General features: G+C 50.6%; 5 protein-coding genes across 5 annotated transcripts; 3 read left to right on the plus strand and 2 right to left on the minus strand.

Moving 5' to 3' along the window:
• Positions 1-322: 322 nt before the first annotated feature.
• On the plus strand, positions 323-1,057 carry MAM_01736 (60S ribosomal protein L21; the record flags this gene model as incomplete). The annotated part of the gene is made up of 4 exons (XM_040820535.1): positions 323-358; positions 413-480; positions 558-605; positions 646-1,057. The coding sequence occupies 4 exons, from the start codon at positions 323-325 to the stop codon at positions 1,055-1,057; spliced, it is 564 nt and encodes a 187-aa protein (XP_040682023.1).
• Positions 1,058-2,664: 1,607 nt separating this feature from the next.
• Positions 2,665-6,681, plus strand: MAM_01737 (ANTH domain protein; the record flags this gene model as incomplete). The annotated part of the gene is made up of 5 exons (XM_040820536.1): positions 2,665-2,696; positions 2,759-2,914; positions 2,973-3,454; positions 3,510-5,923; positions 6,598-6,681. The coding sequence occupies 5 exons, from the start codon at positions 2,665-2,667 to the stop codon at positions 6,679-6,681; spliced, it is 3,168 nt and encodes a 1,055-aa protein (XP_040682024.1).
• Positions 6,682-14,334: 7,653 nt separating this feature from the next.
• MAM_01738 (mating-type A-1 protein) lies at positions 14,335-14,584 on the minus strand (the record flags this gene model as incomplete). The annotated part of the gene is made up of 2 exons (XM_040820537.1): positions 14,335-14,435; positions 14,485-14,584. The coding sequence occupies 2 exons, from the start codon at positions 14,582-14,584 to the stop codon at positions 14,335-14,337; spliced, it is 201 nt and encodes a 66-aa protein (XP_040682025.1).
• Positions 14,585-14,856: 272 nt separating this feature from the next.
• MAM_01739 (uncharacterized protein) lies at positions 14,857-15,634 on the minus strand (the record flags this gene model as incomplete). The annotated part of the gene is made up of 3 exons (XM_040820538.1): positions 14,857-14,990; positions 15,063-15,359; positions 15,409-15,634. The coding sequence occupies 3 exons, from the start codon at positions 15,632-15,634 to the stop codon at positions 14,857-14,859; spliced, it is 657 nt and encodes a 218-aa protein (XP_040682026.1).
• Positions 15,635-17,323: 1,689 nt separating this feature from the next.
• MAM_01740 (MAT1-2-1 like protein) lies at positions 17,324-18,168 on the plus strand (the record flags this gene model as incomplete). The annotated part of the gene is made up of 3 exons (XM_040820539.1): positions 17,324-17,499; positions 17,555-17,853; positions 17,903-18,168. 3 exons carry the CDS (start codon positions 17,324-17,326, stop codon positions 18,166-18,168), a joined length of 741 nt encoding a protein of 246 aa, XP_040682027.1.
• Positions 18,169-18,466: the final 298 nt, after the last annotated feature.

Genomic DNA, 18,466 nt, shown 5'->3' on the forward strand with positions numbered 1-18,466 from the left:
GTGATGGCTGAAGATGGAACAGTTGCACACACACACACAAGTCTGGAAATCTTTCACATTGTGGGGAGGTGAATTTCCGCCCGTCGACTGAGAAGATCACGTGCGCCGCGCTTTTTGAGCCCTAAGGATTTCCCACCGCCCGTGCCCCACCTCCCACAGTCATGCCCTAGTTGATTTCCCAGGTGGGAAAAAAATATCGGATTATCTAAGCTGCCGCTCCCACAACCACCCGCAAATTCGACAGACCTCTAAGCGGAGGCTCTATCCATACACCTTCGCCAATTCTCGATCACGAACCTATTGTTCGCCCAAATAAGACGAGATGGGTCACTCCAACGGAAAGCGAGCGGGCACCCGCGTGCGTACAAATCTTTTGGATCCTCGATTCGCGACAAGACTGACGTCGAACTAGTATGCCTTCAGCCGCAACTTCCGCCAGAAGGGCATGATCGCCCTGAACACGTACTTGAAGACGTACCGGTTCGTAAAACTCGATTGTCGAATGAAACCAGAGAATTGGGGATGAAAACGAGGAGAGACTGATTTGGGATGCACAGTGTTGGCGACATTGTTGACGTCAAGGTTAACGGTGCTGTCCAGAAGGGGTAAGCTTTTCCTTGGCCGCGTGATATATTCGCATTGCAGAACCCACGAATATGATGAACTAGATGAAGTCAAGATTTCTTCGCATTGGAAGTTACTTGAAACTGATTTCATGGTGAATAGTATGCCGTACAAGGTCTACCATGGCAAGACTGGTGTTGTCTACAACGTCACCAAGACCTCAGTCGGTGTGATCATCTACAAGAAGGTCTGGCACCGGTACATTGAAAAGCGCCTCAATGTCCGAGTCGAGCACGTCCAGCCCTCACGCTCTCGTGAGGATTTCTTGAAGCGAGTCAAGTCCAATGCCGAGGCCAAGAAGAAGGCCGCTGCCGATGGTGTTACCGTCCAGGTCAAGCGACTGCCCGCTCTGCCCCGGGAAGCACGCACCGTTTCTCTGACCGATAACCCTCCTGAGACTGTTACTCCTTTGCCTTACGAGACAACGATCTAAAAGGTGTATGTTGGGTGGAAATGACATGGGGCATCGTTTTTTTCTTGTGGTGTTGCGTCCGGATGGGAAAGAACTCAGCATGGCAAGGTCTGCATTTTCGATGTCCATAGGAAATGAAACCAGGTGACATCACTTACCATTGCCATGTTACTGTGAATCACAAGGTGACGTCTGGTGTATATGATTGACTCGAGCACCGACTTGTTGCGATTGGATGCCGTGCGGGCGCCTCTGCCTTTTCATCCGTTGTGTTTACTTCACCGAGATTTTTCCTGCTGCGAGATGACTAGCCAGGTCAATTCATGATGATGAAGGTTATCCTGGTAGCCTTCTTATCCATCATGCCTTGAGGACACACTAAAATCTCTTGACAGCTACAGGCAGTCGTGTAGGCTATCTGTGAATGCCATTTCTCTGCTACAGGTAGTGCTGTATTATAAGTGCTGTGGGATCAGTTGTCTGCTACCCAGTGAGGATTCTCAGGAACTGTGATTACGACTGACCTATGCAGCCAGAGCCTGGGTAGTAGAACGGTTACGAAACATTGACGTGGCATTAGCTTACAACATGGAGATGACTATTCATGGTGCAGAACTGAGATAACATCAGAGCCAAGTGGCGCAGGAGCAGCAACGAGTTGCGTTGACGTTTGGAGAAGACGTCTGCTACTGCGAGATGAAATGGGTTTTGAAACAAGGAAGAAATAACAGGCGTCTTCCCAAGAACCTTGAAGGAACTGCACGGGATTTCTTGTATCACGATAATTGATGACCTGGTGGATCACATGTGAGCTGCGTTTCTGGCAGGACGCTAGGATACATACGGGCTCTCGTATTTGATGGTAATACTTCTTCATCTCATGGATATTATATTATCCAGAAATTCTTCCTCTTTACATTCCTTCTTGGCCCCATGAAGCATTCGGGGGGGGGGAGCGCTACGTAATGCGCGCGAAATACGAGGGTTGAATTTGCTCCCAAGCCCAGTGCGACTAATGTCTCGCCAACATTACTCATGTCTTGAGGGGCTCCAGCACATAATGAGGAAAATGGCGTGGTGGCTGAGTAGCACAGGTGATTCTGCCGACAGCCAAGTTGTGCCTGCATAGAATGCCTGCGAGCTCACCAGGAAGAACAAACAGCCAAAGCACCGAAGAAGTAGTTAAATACTTGATATTGAGACATCGATGTTACATATCTTTGATTGAACGTCTTGTCGGATCTGTAGGGTAAGTCAACTGGGCGCCACCTGCCGATTTGCGACAATTGGACCCACCGTGGCTGCCCTCTGACGCTGCCTGCCTTCAGGTACTCCGTACCCTTAAATGGATCCCGAGTGTGCATCATCCAAGGCTGACGACAGCACATACGACAGCAAACAAGGCGGCTCTATTCGGGCGTCAAGTCCTTCCTCCTCCCCCTACCTCCCCCAACCTCCGCAAAGTAGCCAAACACTCTGCCTGCTGTACAGGGCGACCGACGACCCGTGTGTTTGGCCTCGTGCACGTGCGGGACGAGCGCTTCGAGTTCGTTACGGCAGACTAACCACGCACTACATCCCTTATTGGAGCTTTAACAACTGGAGAGCTCTCCAGAACAGTCGCAATCATGTCTTCGTTGCGGACTACGGAGCACACCAAGTATGCCATACCCTCAAACACCTCTTGACCTTTGTCTGCCGTCATTTTTGGTATTCTAACAGCCGCTTTGCCTACAGGACAGACCAAGAGCTTGCCATCAGCATCAAGAAGGCGACCAACAGCGATGAAATTTCCCCGAAGCGCAAGCATGTGAGAGCATGTATCGTCTATACCTGGGATCATAGGTCGTCCCTGGCCTTCTGGTCGGGAATTAAAGTGTACGGTGCCGTGGCAACTGCTTCGAGAATCTCCTCGATCGCTGACCGACCAAGATAGACAACCCATACTTGCGGATGAGGTCCAGACATTCAAAGCTCTCATCACGATTCACAAGGTCCTCCAGGAAGGTCACCCATCTGCGCTCAAGGAAGGCATGGCCAACCGCGGATGGATTGATGGCATGAATCGTGGCATGACAGGCGAGGGCATCCGTGGTTACGGACCCTTGATTCGTGAATATGTTTACTACTTACTTGCCAAGCTCTCCTTTCACCAACAGCATCCCGAATTCAACGGCACCTTTGAATACGAAGAATACCTGAGCTTGAAAGCAATCAACGACCCCAACGAAGGCTATGAGACCATCACAGATCTTATGGTCTTGCAAGACAAGATTGAGCAATTTCAGAAACTCATCTTCTCCCATTTCAGAAACGTCGGCAACAACGAGTGCCGTATTTCTGCCCTGGTACCACTTGTGCAGGAGAGCTACGGTATCTACAAGTTCATCACCAGCATGCTTCGAGCCATGCACTCAAGTATGCCTCTACGACCTCCGGCACGGATGCGAAATGCTGCTAACGTGGTGTCCAGTCACTGGAGATGATGAGGTTTTACAGCCTCTTCGACAAAGATACGACGCTCAGCATTATCGGCTTGTAAAATTTTACTACGAATGCTCGAATCTGCGTTATCTGACCAGCCTGATTACTATTCCCAAACTGCCTCAAGATCCCCCGAATCTGCTTTCAGATGACGATGATGCCCCAGCTTTGCCTGCCAGACCCAGACAAGAAATTGAAAGACGACCGACGCCTCCCATAGAGCCGAAATCCCAGGAGCCCGATGAGATATCCGAGTTTTGGAAAAATGAGCTGGATCGTCAGAACCGAGAGTATGAAGAGCAGCAGCGAGTCCTTGAAGAGAGACAGCAGGCGGCATTACTGGCCCAACAACAAGCTCAACAACAGGCGCAGCGCGAATTCGAGGAGCAGCAGCGCCGGCTGGCAGAGCAGCAGCAGCGAGAGCAAGAAGCTCTTTTGGCTCAACAAGCCCAGTGGCAGACTCAGGGTCGTCTGGCTGAGTTGGAACGAGAAAACTTGAATGCTCGAGCGCAGTACGAACGGGACCAGTTGATGCTCCAGCAGTATGACCAGCGAGTCAAAGCTCTGGAAGGAGAGCTCGCACACATCCAGAACAGCCTTGGTCAGCAAATTACGAGCAAGGATGATCAAATTCGCGCTCTGCAAGAGCAGGTCAATACCTGGAGGACAAAGTATGAATCACTAGCCAAGCTGTACTCGCAGTTGCGTCATGAGCATCTGGACCTTCTCCAGAAGTTCAAGACGGTTCAATTGAAAGCCGCCAGTGCTCAGGAGGCCATCGACAAAAGAGAGAAGCTGGAGCGTGAAATCAAGACTAAAAACCTCGAGCTGGCCGACATGATTCGCGAACGAGACAGAGCTCTTCATGAGAAGGACCGACTCAGCGGCAGCAACAAAGACGAAGTTGAGAAGCTCAAGCGGGAGCTTCGCATGGCCCAAGACCGAGCGGACAACCTAGAGCGCAGCAAGGGCAACGAGTTGTCGACAATGCTCGCCAAATATAATCGCGAGATGAGCGACCTGGAGGAAGCGCTTCGCAACAAGTCCAGGGCTTTAGAAGAGTCGCAATCTAGGATGAGAGACGGCAACTCTGACCTTGAGCAACTCTTGCGAGACAAGGAAGTGGAGCTTGAAGTCTACAAGGCTGGTATGGATGAAGCGCTGGTCAAGTTGAACGACCTCGAGAAGAACCAGGGCGAGACAGATCATGCGTTGGACGGACAGATTGATGCTCTGATCTTGTCCAACTTCGATAAGATCAATGCCATCATTGATTCTGTCCTGGAAGCCGGGGTGTCCCGTGTTGATGATGCCTTGTATGAACTCGACTCGTCTATGCAGGCTGGCAACCAGAATGCTTCGCCGTCATTCGTCTTGTCTCAGATCGAAAAGGCTTCGGATAGCGCAACTGAGTTTGCAACAGCCTTCAATAGTTTCATCGCTGATGGCCCTAACAGCACTCACAAGGAACTGATCAAGGCGATCGGTGTTTTCGCGGGTGCCGTTGCAGATGTTTGCAGCAACACCAAGGGTCTCAGTAGGCTAGCAACTGACGACAAGAAGACGGATACTTTGATGGGCGGTGCACGGCAATCGGCCGAATCCAGCATCAAGTTCTTCCGCAACCTGCTGAGTATCAGACTGGAGGAACTAGAAACGGATCAGAAGATTGATGTGGTTATCAACAGGAACCACGACGTGCAGATGAACCTACAAAAGCTCAACAAGCTTGTTGAAGCATTTGCGCCTGGCTTCGGCAGGCTCACGAACAACAAAGGAGATCTCGGAGACTTGGTCGACTCGGAACTGAACAAGGCCGCTGATGCTATCGCGGCTGCTGCAGCCCGCCTGGCCAAGCTCAGGAACAAGCCCCGGGACGGCTATTCAACGTACGAGGTCAAGGTACACGACTCCATCTTGGATGCTGCCATGGCGATTACCAATGCCATCACACGACTGATCAAGGCGGCCACGGTGACCCAGCAAGAGATTGTCCAAGCGGGACGAGGATCATCCTCACGAACAGCCTTCTACAAAAAGAACAATCGCTGGACGGAGGGACTCATTTCGGCAGCCAAGGCCGTGGCATCGTCGACCAATACACTGATTGAGACGTCAGATGGAGTCATCTCAGGCCGAAACAGCCCCGAGCAGCTTATTGTTGCCTCCAACGACGTGGCCGCGTCAACCGCGCAGTTGGTCGCGGCGAGCAGGGTCAAGGCCGGATTCCGTTCGCAGAGCCAGGAGAACCTGGAACAGGCCAGCAAGGCGGTAGGAGCGGCATGCAGAGCGTTGGTCCGTCAGGTACAGAGCATGATTCGAGAGCGCGGACAGGAAGATGAGCAGGAAGATTACACCAAGCTCGGAGCTCACGAATTCAAGGTTCGCGAAATGGAACAGCAGGTGAGGAGGCAAAAATTTCTTTTTCCTTTTCCTTTTCTCTTTCCTCGAAAACAATGGCCCCCGCTCCTTTTGTTTCGCACCACATCCTTGTTCGGTTACACGGAAGGGCACGAGGGGAGGATGCTCGTCTGTTTCCCAAGATGCATCACTTGAGGTCCGAGTCACCGTCGCCCTACCCTATACTGCACATTTCCTTTTGTTTCTTCGTGGTTTTGGAGTCGTTTGGTCGCCATGTGCCCATTCTGGGCAAGTACGCGCGCCGCTTCCCCTTCGACACCTCTTCATCCCATTGAATTGTATCGTGGTGATCAGCCTCAACGCTCGGCAAGGCCACAAGACTTGTGTGCCGGTGTCCACTGTTAGCCTGAAGCCACCTTTTCAACAAAAGCACGCGCCCCCTCCCAAAGTGCTCCGAATCTGTGCCGTGGCCAGGCTGTACTGGATCGGGCTGCTCGCATGGTGACAATTGCAGGACGCTGCAGGACGCTGCAAGGTTCGCCTTTCAGCCCCACCCATGGGACCCCGGATTATCCACGTTGGTGGCGTCCATCAACGCTCTCCCGATCACCCATTCCACTCCACTCCTCCATCTCCTCGGGCTTGCAGGGGCTCGCACACAGGCCGGAGAATGGTGTTTGCTAACCAGTCCCCCTTTTGGGTGGGTTGCGCGACAGGTCGAGATTCTCAAATTGGAAAACTCATTGGCTGCAGCCCGACATCGGTTGGGCGAGATGCGAAAGATTTCGTACCAGGAGTAGTAGTACGGAGTAGTGTAGCAGTAGTTACTAGTGGCAGAGATGGAGAGAAGCGAAGCCAAGAGAGATGGCAATCAGTCATGTGTGTCGTACGTAGCGTCTTCGAAACGGACACAGCCTCATGTACAAGCGTGCCCTGGACTCGGTGCCTCTTGAGTTTTTAATCTGTTTGATTGCTTGTACGTGCGCGCCGTGCCGTATTTGGTGTCCGACCTTTTCTTGCTGCTGTTGTTTTTTTTCTTTTTCTTTTTCTTTCTTCCCTTTTTGATGCTTCATGATGTTATGTCCCCACCATCTACATGTCAAGTATTCCGTAACCGTCACGGTATCGTGCGCATCAACATCACAGCCCCTGATAATGGCGGGCTGGGTCCCTCCGACACAGGCCACGAAGCCTCGTCATGTCGTTGACGCGTCCTGTACATCACTCCCTAGGCAGGTACTGCACAGACGGACGGTGGCTGCCCGTAATCTTGGTCACCTTGCGTCAAGAGGCCCCGTAGTATTCAGGTCGGGGAAAAGTCTGGCTCGATCTTGGCAACGCTGCCATGATCTTCAGCCAGGCCGCCTGCCTGGTTGAACGAGATCCGCAAGGGTACGAGAGAATGCCGCCATGCAAGGTCTAGATCAAAGAGGACACGGGTGGGGTCAGAAGGAGGTGTGGTGCGTCGGTGCGAAGCACTTGTGATGCGGGACCTCGGACGGCGCCAGCAACATATTGAAATGTGCAGTGAGAACTGGACAATATGAGATCTGAGCTCGAGGAGGCAAAGAAAAACGGAGACTCGGCAGCAGGGGAAAATCTCGTTGAGTGTTGGAGAGTGTGCGACAAACGTGGTTAATTTACCCTAATTAACCCCGTTAGCAGGATTTACCCAATCGGGAACTTGCCTTTGATGGAAAACGGCCATCGAAAAGCTTAAAAGGCGGAAATGACAGAATTCCCCGCATCCAAAGAGGATGCCGATGTGCTTGGCACATGTCCAAGTGGCAGGATCTTATACAACCCTGGGACCATTGTCACGGCGTGGCGTGTCTGGCAGGGAGAGATTGACAGCAGCATCATGGAGAGATGAAGGTGACCAGAATCTTTATCTTGTCTGTCAAATCTAACAACTTCCCATGTAACTATAGGGAATAATGGTTAGTCTACTAACACCTTTTTTTTTCCCCAATTGGCAGCCAGTCACTGAAAAAGCGCCTCGGGCCTCAATTTCCAGTGAGGGGCGCCAGCGGCGCAATTGAAAGATGATGGTAGGTCTAATAATGGAGGCGGGAGGCAGGCCTACCGAAATATGGCTGCGCGTTTTTTAGAAGCCGTGCTCCACAAACTGGCCAAGGTTGATACGGCGAGAGGAAATGGTGACGTGGCTGTTCTGTGAGGCTGGTCTTTCATGGTGGGCATCAGCATTATCGACGCTCATCGGCGACGGTTTTGGATGAAACTCAAATCTCAAGCATTTTCACGGACTTGAGATCGATTATGACCGGGAAGTGAGAAAAAGTAGCAAAGGCCGGCAAAGCTACCGTACAGTAGCACTCGCCTTGGGGGATTCGACATGGCTCATGACGTTGTCTTGATGCGATTGACTTTGGTACAAGTCCTTTGTCCGAGGCACCATGGTAGTCGTCTTGCAAAGAACCTAGCAGTCCGTGTCGGAGCCTTTATGAGCCGGTGGCCGTTTGATGTTGCACCGGAACTAGTCTAGCTTTGCTTGAAACCGCATCTCGCCGAGTGTCCTGGGTAGTTGATGCGCCATCCGCTCATGGCTTGATCTCAGGTGACCGGACGGGCATGCGCCTATCCTTGTGCATCCTTGATCAGTGGCTTTGTCGGCAAGTCGGGTTGGCATCCTGCTGACTCCGTATACGGACGGGTAAAGTACGGATCGTTATCGGCTGTAAATTGTCGCTGTGCTTGACCTGTGTAAGTGTCATGAGGAGACAGCAGTGTTTCTGTCATGGCTAGAACAAGGACAGGAAAGCAGAGTGCTTGCATACCCAAGCGTCGGCTACGCTTGGAAAATCCGTGAGGGCTCACAAGAATGTTGAACAAATCAACCTAGGAATACACCAAGCCGAGTACGGGGGCCGACAGCTCAAAGTGCAGCTTGAACTGTTGAAGTTTCCTCCGGCAAAGTTCTGAAGCAAACCTGACCACCCCGTCGAAGGCAATCCGTCATCAGGAACCGCAACGGGAGAGGTGTCGCAGCGGCAGAACTCACTGTGCTCGGCTCACGTGAACGGCAAGTGAAGTCGACTTGTCTGTGCTTCACCTCTCACTGCACATGCTGACCCAAGCCGAGCCGGAGATATCCTGGGATGGTGAACGCGGTGAAAGGCCAGAAAGGGGGTGTGGATAGCAAAACATCGAGCACTTGAACGCAAGATGAAAGCTACTGTGGACCCTGCAAGTCCCATGTCCCATGTCCCATGCCCGTGCCCCATGCGTCATGGCCCGTGCCATGGGCGTCCAAAAAGTGAGGATAAAGTCATGACGGCTGTGTGGGGCTCGCAACGTCGACGTTGCGAGCGTCGGCGGCGGTTGAGAGTCGAGACTACTAGTAGCAGCAAGCGCGTTAGCCTAGGCAGATGCTCCACAGTTTGGGTAGAAACAAACATCCATCGGGCGCGGGAGCTAAAGGGACGATGGCACAGTTTACAAGGCCAAAGTTCGATAGAGGACTGTCTCAACAGCGTGGGCGCCTCGACGAGGCTGAACGGCAGAGCCTGAGGGAGACAGCGGTGGCGACACAGGGCCTTCCCCTCCAGTTCCCTAGCTCCGAGTTTATGAACTCGGTCAAATAGATCTCGACAGTCTCAGCCCTACTGTGTGCGCCAAGGCGACTAGTAGCTTGACTCAAAAGCTGGCGCCAATTACCAGCATAAAGGAAATACCATCGAGGTCTGCCTCCACTGGGGCACACAAGTCGCGCCATCCCAAGAGCCTCCACGTCCGAGCTTCGAATCCATAGTGCCCTCATGGACTATACAGTATATGAGGTGCGCAAGGTGGTCGGTGGTGCGAGAACGTGACCGCGATACTAGTATCCATCCGACTTTCTGCCAGTGATAAGCGCGCGCTATGAACCGGGACTCACGCTGCGATATCTGGAGCTATTATTGGATGCAAGCCCAGACTCCCAGATCAAGAAAGGAGTAAGAAAAAAAATCCCTCACCAAGATTGCAGAATCGAGATATAGACCAAGGGCGAGGGAGACGATGCATTGGGAAAGATCCGAGTCAAAACAACGACATAACGTAGTATGCTAGTTCTCGAATCCGAATGAAGAATCGCCGTGATGTCGTGTCACACGAGAACGATCTTCTGTATCGGACCCTCGTGTCTTGGCAATTGAGCAAAAAGCCCTGGTAGTAGCAGACGCCAAGTACAACCTTCTGTAGGGAAGAAATGGAGAATAGTGTTGCAGCTGGTGTCGCTAGGCCACATTTGACTCCCCTCTTATTTGTAGACGATTGTCGGGCATTGCCGATTGGTCAACATGTAGCCTTGAACAATGATGAGGCAGGATCAATTGTTGCCGGTGTATCCGGACATGTCCGAAGCGTGTGGGTGTGGGTATGTCTTTCTGGCCCAAGGCTTCATTCAACATGATCATGGCTTCTTGACCAGTCGACCACGAGGTCGTCTTGGCTGACTCCTGGATGAACGTCCGTATGTTTACCACAGACAGGACAAGCGTAATTGCGTCGGGTCCGACAGCTCCAGCGTTTTTCGTGATGCCAGAACTACAGATTCAAGAAAACAGCTTTCTGCATAGGACCATGGGTGACAGCGCAGTCAAGTTGTGTTGATGGTCTCTAGGTGGCTGCCCATGGAAACGTGCTTGATATCGCCATGGCCAGCAGCGATACGCTACACGACCAGCTGAATCAATGATACTGTATCAACTTTCAAGTAACGAATGGAGATTGAAGGGGATGAGGGAAAAAACAAAGAGGAACGAAGAGTAGTAGATGACGAAGACGAGCCTGTGGATGCAGGCAACATGTCGCTGATGGTGGCCGAGGCGTGAAGGAAACGTGCCAAAGAGCCCGATCTGCCATTGGCTCGTGCCGCAACCGTTAGATCACTTTAAACGAACTGCAAGAGACGAACAGAGGCCAAAGATCGGGAGACTCATGGCTTCGGGCCACAAATCGGATGGACATGCATGTCTTGGGAAAGTTGGTGATGGGAGGCTGAATGTTTTCGAGGAGAGGGCTGGGCAGTCGAGTTACCCAATAAGCGTCCAAGATGGGGGGCATCGAAGTATCGTGATTCGTTACGGAGTACTATCGTTGCTTCCTTCCGCGTCTACGCTTCTTACTTAATGGTATCCACCAGCGAGGTAGTTCCTGGGGCTCTTAGTCAGCACGGGCCATTGAAACCGTCCGGCATGGCCAACGCCTGTCAGGCTGTCACACGTACGCAATTCATCGAACCGGAGTCAATCCTCGGCTGAGTGAGACATTGCGTCGAACTCGGCAGCTCTAATATTTTATGCTGTACACCGTCACTTACATTGCCACACGACTTTCAAGATGCACCTTGTCAGTTGTTCAAACTCAAACTCGGTCGATTGCCTGGCACGCACATGGGCAAGTCGAGCTACGGAGTACGTGCTCAGGTATTCAACGAGGAAACATTCCATCAAGGACCATCAACTAATCAGCAATGCAGGAGGATGCCGACAGTCCAGTGTTGCCTCCTTGTTTTCAAGTCGTCGAGTGTCCTTGCAGATGTGTGATTGGTTGCTCAAGGCCAGCCAGGGAGCCCGATTGCCAGCCGCAAGCCTTGTTCCGCCAGGCCCATGAGCAAAACAATAATGGCTTACATCAGAGGCAGCCGGCATTGATCAGAATAGTAGCCTATTTCTTCGTGGCGACTCGGATGTTGACGCCCGCTCTAATTGGATGTTGACGCCCGCTCCAATTGGAGCGGTGACGTTGACCGCGATATCCGGATGCGCCCCCCCCCAGTCCGTGTCTCTGGTTGTTTCCCACACGTCACGGGTTTTCTCCTGAGCGCATCCAGATCGAGGCGAGACTTGGGATGTTGTCATAGTGATGAATCTGCGGAGTCCGGAGTACGGAGTACACAGTACTCATCCGCGAATAGCAGAAAACAGAGACACGTCACCACGAACCTTTCCCTGGATACCAAATTTTGGTTTGCTTCGAAACTTCCGCGTGATTTTGATCCTGGCTAGCACCGTTCAAAGTTGCACAGAGCTTCGAAGCTCGCGGTCGAGTTTGGGTCGCGTGTATGCAGGGGTGCTTTGGCCGGTTACCGCACTCTCTTAACTCCTATTTTGGTCCCAGAAGATGCTGTGTTCAAGCATCCATATCCCCAGATTGAGGGAGCATAGTACTCTGTATACTCTGTACTACGTACTCCGTACAGCAATGTTCCCTTGCACGTTGCTCGTTTCATCTCGGGAGCGGATCCGGACCGAGTGATGAGACACAAGCCTGTTGCATTGCAACCCATGAGGAAACGGCCGCGTGGCGCGCGACCAGCCACAGAAGAACGGCATTGCCATGGAGGAAAAAGGAAAAAAAACCCATGATGCAATGCCAAGCGGAGTTGGTCATGTCGTTCGGATCTTGGACCCGTACTTGGAGCTTGCAACGCATACTATCATGCAGTCGTCTCGTTGTATGGTCCAGAAGAAGCAAACATAGCAGTCGCTCGAGCTTTTTGTACCCAGTCGTCAAATTTGAGAACAACACCGACTTTGCAATCAATGCAGTCGGATTTGTTGCCATGTCTGCATGTTGACTTTTCGACCAACCCATGGTGCTACAAGACGGTGCGCCAAGCAAGTCACTTATTGGAGCTGATAGAATGTATTCTGTGCGCAACAACTACTTGCATACAGGCGCTTGTGTCTATGTCTCAGAGCTTGGTGTAATTCAGAGACCTCGGATAGCCTGTTCTGGAACGGCTTCGTCCCGTCCGTGAGACAAAGGTTGTTGGGCGGTTGGTTTGCTTTTTATCAGCACCATGACAATGTCCGAGTTCCCGGCAGTCGTCTCATCTGTATTCACGACCGCGTCTGGTGTCTCGAAGGCCACCGGCCGATTTGTGCGGAAGAAGCTTTGGACTCGGGCACGACGGCGACGATTGACGTGCACAATGCATGCACGGGCTAGAAGGCGGAGGATGCACCGACGGCTTCTCTCAATCGGGTTGATTGGGCGTATTTGTCACGGACGGAAAAAAAAAAAGAAAATGGTAGATGCTCGGAGCTCTCAGGGGAACTGAAACCTACAAATGAAGCAACAATGGCGCAGAGATCAATTCGCGAACCCTGATATGCGGTGCACAGGTTTGCCGATGCCGACTCCCAACTTTGCGGTGCAGCAAAAGAATAAGAAGAGCTGGCCGCAGCAGCAACACAACAACACAACAACACAACAACACAACAACAACAATGGCCGCAGGTTCCGGACCTGGGACCGTCCACCGAGCTGAGCGACAAGGCACCGGATGGTCCTGCCTGGTACCAGCAAGGTGGGAAATATGACCTGTACGAAGGGAGGTCAAGGCACTGTTATACTCGCATCTGCTGGTAACCAATGGCCCACCAGCACTACGCCGTTGGGATCCAAGGACGGGCTTGCAGAATTGCTACGCCCATGGTCTCGGTGCCTTTGCGGCGCTCAAGTATGAAGAGGAAGAGGAAGAGGAAGAGAAGGACACGCACGCAGGCGGTTGTTGCTCAGGGCCGTTTTGAAGTGGCATCTCTGATGACTGGGAACGACCAACGTGCAATCCGTGTCCCAAGGGAGTCCGCCACCCCCATACCCACCACACTTATTAGGTAGTCCACAAGGTATTCTGGGCAGGGCCACGACGGTAGGTGCCCAGGTACGTGGGCATCAACCTGAAGCTGAAAATGGAGGGAAGCATCTACTAGCAGTAGGCGGCACTGCTGAGCAACTTGGTGTGTCGACTTGGACGCCACGGACGTGGTCCTGTTAGCCTCAAGCCGTGGCCCGTGGAGAGAATGCCACACATGGGCTCTGACTTGCTTGCCGTGAGCCTCGAGGGCAATTAGCCTTGATTGAGTGCCGAAGCCTTTTCTTGTTGGAGATGTGTATGCGGGCTGCGTGGCGCTGCTCCTGCGTCTGGTCTGGCCAGAATGTTCACTTGACGTCTGGAACGAACCGGTTTGATGTGCCCCCCCGTCCAAACACGTAGAAGGGCGTGGCGCGTGATTGTTCAAACGGCACGGCGGCCTCTGCTTGCCCCCCCCTTATGTTGGTGCCAAAGGCAGTAGTATGCTGGGGCTTCATCTTGGCCAGCCGTTTGCCAACAGCTTGCTACCATTCATGGCTTGGCGTGGCGCTTGCCTTGCCGACATGTCAGTCCGTCTTCACGTACAATTGCAGCCATGGAGGCACGGTTCGAATATTGTAATGCCACCAGTTCATGCTATGCTATCATTCAGTTCATGGGGTATCGAGGTAGAAATGCAGAAAAAGCAAAAAAATTACAAGACAAATGTTTGGCCGGTCCGCTTGCGCCTGTGAATGCCACCCTGTGCATTTCATGCGTCCCTCCCCGAGACACTGATGTGTCTCGTAGCAAAACGTGTGTCCGAACGCCTGAAGGAAACATATAATACATATTCAAGACGTAGGGGTCATGTAGCCACCCAACGCCGTTCTGCAGCCTTGTGACCTTCAAAACGGTAGTTGAAGTCTTCTTGTGGGTTGTGCACAGGGCTCCGTTGCATGTTTCCAGCTGGAGTGGTTGTTAGTTGAATTCCTCTGACAACGTTTCATGAACTTACTTCTGTCTCCCTCTGATTGAGTTTGGCCCAGAATAGTGTCTGCGTCCCAGGGGCTGTCGATGTCAAAACTTTCATGTTCTGGGATGTTTTCAAAACTCATTGTTGGCGCACCTGCGAGCCGACCGCTCTTCCCTAGTCGTGAAAGTCGGTGATTCTTTTGCCAACAGTATCAAGTGGCGCTCGTGATACCTAAATGTTTACCCTACCACCAATTGCTTGAATTTGCATTTTTCATCATGGCAAAACTAGCAGATTAGAGCTACGCAAGGCACCTAGAGAACAAACCTTTCAACCGAACAACTCCAGAAGCGATTAACATCTTGATCCTTGAAATCCCTGAAATAACTCAAAGAAAATGCAGTGGCCAGAAGATTAAGAAGTCGCGAACTGTACGGGCCATGCAGGGTTGCATACGGCGTCATCTCCCAAGGTTTCAACTTTGTCGTAGTTCTCATCCCACAAGTCGGAAAGTAGGGCATTGCTTTCATTTCCTGGAGCCACTGAGCCTGAGACATTTGAGAGTTGTGACATAGTAGCCATCACTGGCAAAATGTTTTCGGAAGGAGGCCAATTCATACTGTTATTGACTGCGCCCATCATTTGCTGCTGACTCTGATTGTTTGTTGACCCGTTTATGAGCTCATACAGGTTGTGAGAATCGATTTGATCCAGGCTTCCAAATCGTGATTGCTGTGTATCGCTGAAAGCAAGATTCTGAGGTTCGGGCACTGGGTCGATCATAAGGGGATCCAGAGCAAGATCAACTATGGGATCATTCGGTCTGGTGTCTTGCTTCTGGTGGAGAGCAATATGCATAGGTCCTGAAGCAGCATTTTGTGTAGCTGCCTTGAGCCCATCACAACCCATGGCGTTGACTATTGTTAATTAGTAAAGGTGTCTGGCAGAAATGAAGCAGAAATGTACCTTCCGAGTAATCGTATATCAACGACCCGCAATGGGTGAGAACATCTTCCTCGGTCGCACAAAGCTTCATGGTATAGCAGATCGCATCAGCCCCGCCATCCATGATATATGCCAGTGTGTATGAGGCAGAGGAATGTCCAGTGACAGTCCAGTGGCCTCCTGGTCGTGGCTCCAAGTGTCGCAGTGCCGAAATCGTGGGAAGAGCAAGGGTGTCTAAGGATTCCATAATCGCAGATTGGCCTCTGTATGTTGTTGTTGCCGTTTTGAGACTGAAGGAATAGTTCAAATATTGTGGACAAATTGAAAATTTTGTTCGACTCAGAATCCGTCAGAAGTGATGCGAGAATGAAGTTCTGGAGGAAGGTGCTGAGTGAGAGCTTAAATGACCTTTGGTGGGGTAACCTGCTTTTCGAGGAGCGGGAGAGCGGGTTCAGGCCAACAAAACAGGCTGGGAAAAAGGGGTGGCGCGGGGCGACTTTCCATCGAAGTCCAACGAAGTAATAAGTTTCATTTTCTAACCGTTCTGGACACACATCTTTTCACGTTTAGTCCCTCAGCTTGGAAGTAAGTATTTAAGTTTAACATCTTTAGAGCAAAATTATTCTTAAATAATTGCAAACATAGATTCATGGAGCACAAATCCTCACGTGCGTTAACGCCTCGTCGGCAGCGTCGCCGACAGCTTGTTTTTGATTGAGGCATGCAAACATGATTGAAGAGGATAAGTTACTAATTCCAGAGCTATTTAGTTGGAGTCTATAAATTAAAAAGCTCGCAGAGTTTTAAATAATTTAAATTTAAAGAATTATAAAATTGTTTTTATTTGTAACATTAAACAGCTAAGCAACATTATGCTTGTGTGAAAAAGTTTTTTTTTAAAAAAAGTCACAATACATATTTATTATCGAGACATGTACATTTTCTTGACTTATTTTCTTGACTACAATAATAACAAACATAGCACAAGTATATAATTGCTATTTGCAGAGAAGTCCAAAGGGAGGAGGTGTATAATTGCGTGTTCTTGTCTTGAACAAGATTTGCAATAGACGTAGTTCAATCCATTTTGCCTAACAATTTGCTACGATGAAGCCGGAAGTAGTTTGTCAGGAAGAAAAACGGCTATTCGAAATCAATAAAAAAGTGCCTCCTAGTCTTCAGTGTTGCAAAACAGCACCAAACCGTCTGTAAATGAGTAGTCCTGGAGCAAATGTCAGTGGATGGAAAACCCGGACGCTCAAGTAGTAGCACTGGCGCCCCGGATACTGTGAACCAAGCCTCCGAAGGAAATTGGACATCGCCGTTTATCTAGCAATTGGGTGTTATTTGCGATCATTGAACCTTGGAACAAGAGCACGTTAAATTCGTATGGGAAACTGAGCTCGCAAACTGAAGACACAAGTTTTGGCTTACATATGTTTGTGTGTAGAGAGGTTGTGCCATAAAAACCCAGTTGACCTCAATTTGCATTGACATTGAAGTCAGGGCCGTTTTCGTGCCTCCGATCCGAAGTGGCTTTAGCTACCAAGGGGGGGAGCCATGTGAGTTGTAGGTGGGGTGCCATAAAGTCATTTTAGAGTCACCCCTCACCCCTGTGAATTAAATGGCACTAAGCTGGGAGGGTTGGCACAGACCGTGGCATGGGGCAAAAGCCTCCAGGCTATCCAATACATTTAACGCTGAACAGTACCTTCACTGCATGGTCTGGTTTGCCCACTGACAATTTAAGAACTCTTTTCACCATATGTGAAGATCATCGATGCCCATTCTGAGAATTTAATTTTTGATATTACGACCCTTCTCCAAGAGCTGCCTATATCACGAAATCTGGAGCACCGACCAAAGTTGTCTTTGGATGGCAAATATTGGCTGGACACACTATTCCCAGTTCTAAGGCAAGCGCGATATCACAGCAATGGATTCAGAAACGAGCTGGGCGCCAGTTTCTCAGTGGAACTTGGATCAGTTAAGAGGCATTTGGTCTCAACTTCAGACCCAGGTGAATCCATTTGCGCAGGTCTTATGTTTGGACGGCAATCTTTATCGAATGCTCGACAAGGGAGCGAAGAACTTCATTGCACAAAGCTTCATGTAAGAAATATAACAGAAACATGGGCCATTTCAATGCTAATGCAAAAAAATTTAGTCACCACGTGAAGGAACCGGTGTTGTATTGCATTGACGGAACGGGGCCTGATCGTGTCTACTTGGGAGCTCCGCGGCACTTCGTGTCTGGTGGTGGAATTCTTATTCAACCTAGTGGCTCTGATCCATTTTGGATCGTTCGCAATGAGACAAAGCTGAGAACTGCAACAATTTGCCCTCCTCCTGTAACGACAAAAACCACAAAAATTCCGCGTCCTCCAAATGCATACATCCTTTACAGGAAGGAACGCCACAATACCGTGAAAGAAGCAAACCCAGGTATCACAAACAATGAAATCTGTAAGTCATTCCAGGGTTGATTGACACCACTAAACTAATTTCTTTGAAGCTCAAATTCTCGGCCGAGCATGGAATCTTGAGTCACGAGAAGTACGCCAAAAGTACAAAGACTTAGCCGACAGGGTGAAGCAGGCATTACTGGAAAAGCATCCAGACTACCAGTATAAGCCCCGAAAACCATCTGAGAAGAAACGACGGACCAGAAAAAATACGCAGCAACAAATTGCAATGAACTCGGCTACTGGAGACTTTACACTTTCTCCTCCTGAAATGATGATTCCGCTCACTCCAGCCGATTCTCATGGCACTGTCTGAACGAGTTCACGGGCCCGAATGGACACCACGTGAATTCTAAGATCACGGGAACTCCTGCACTAGCAAAAGCAAAACAGCCAAAGGCCCTGAGTGCCCGGCTCGCAACGCTTGATAGCGCTCATACTCAGTGGGGAAATTCCGTGGCAACTAACTCGGGATGGCAAACGCATTTTCTCTTTTTCCTTTCATGTTGATACAAACAATGATACCCTGGTCAATCGCAAGATGGAGCTGTTATTTAATTTCTCATGACATTGATTTTACCAGTGAGAGCAACTTAGACTCTCCCAAGTTTGCG

Source organism: Metarhizium album, assembly GCF_000804445.1.
Source record: "Metarhizium album ARSEF 1941 chromosome Unknown scaffold_2, whole genome shotgun sequence".
In the NCBI taxonomy this organism is placed as follows: Eukaryota; Fungi; Ascomycota; class Sordariomycetes; order Hypocreales; family Clavicipitaceae; genus Metarhizium; species Metarhizium album.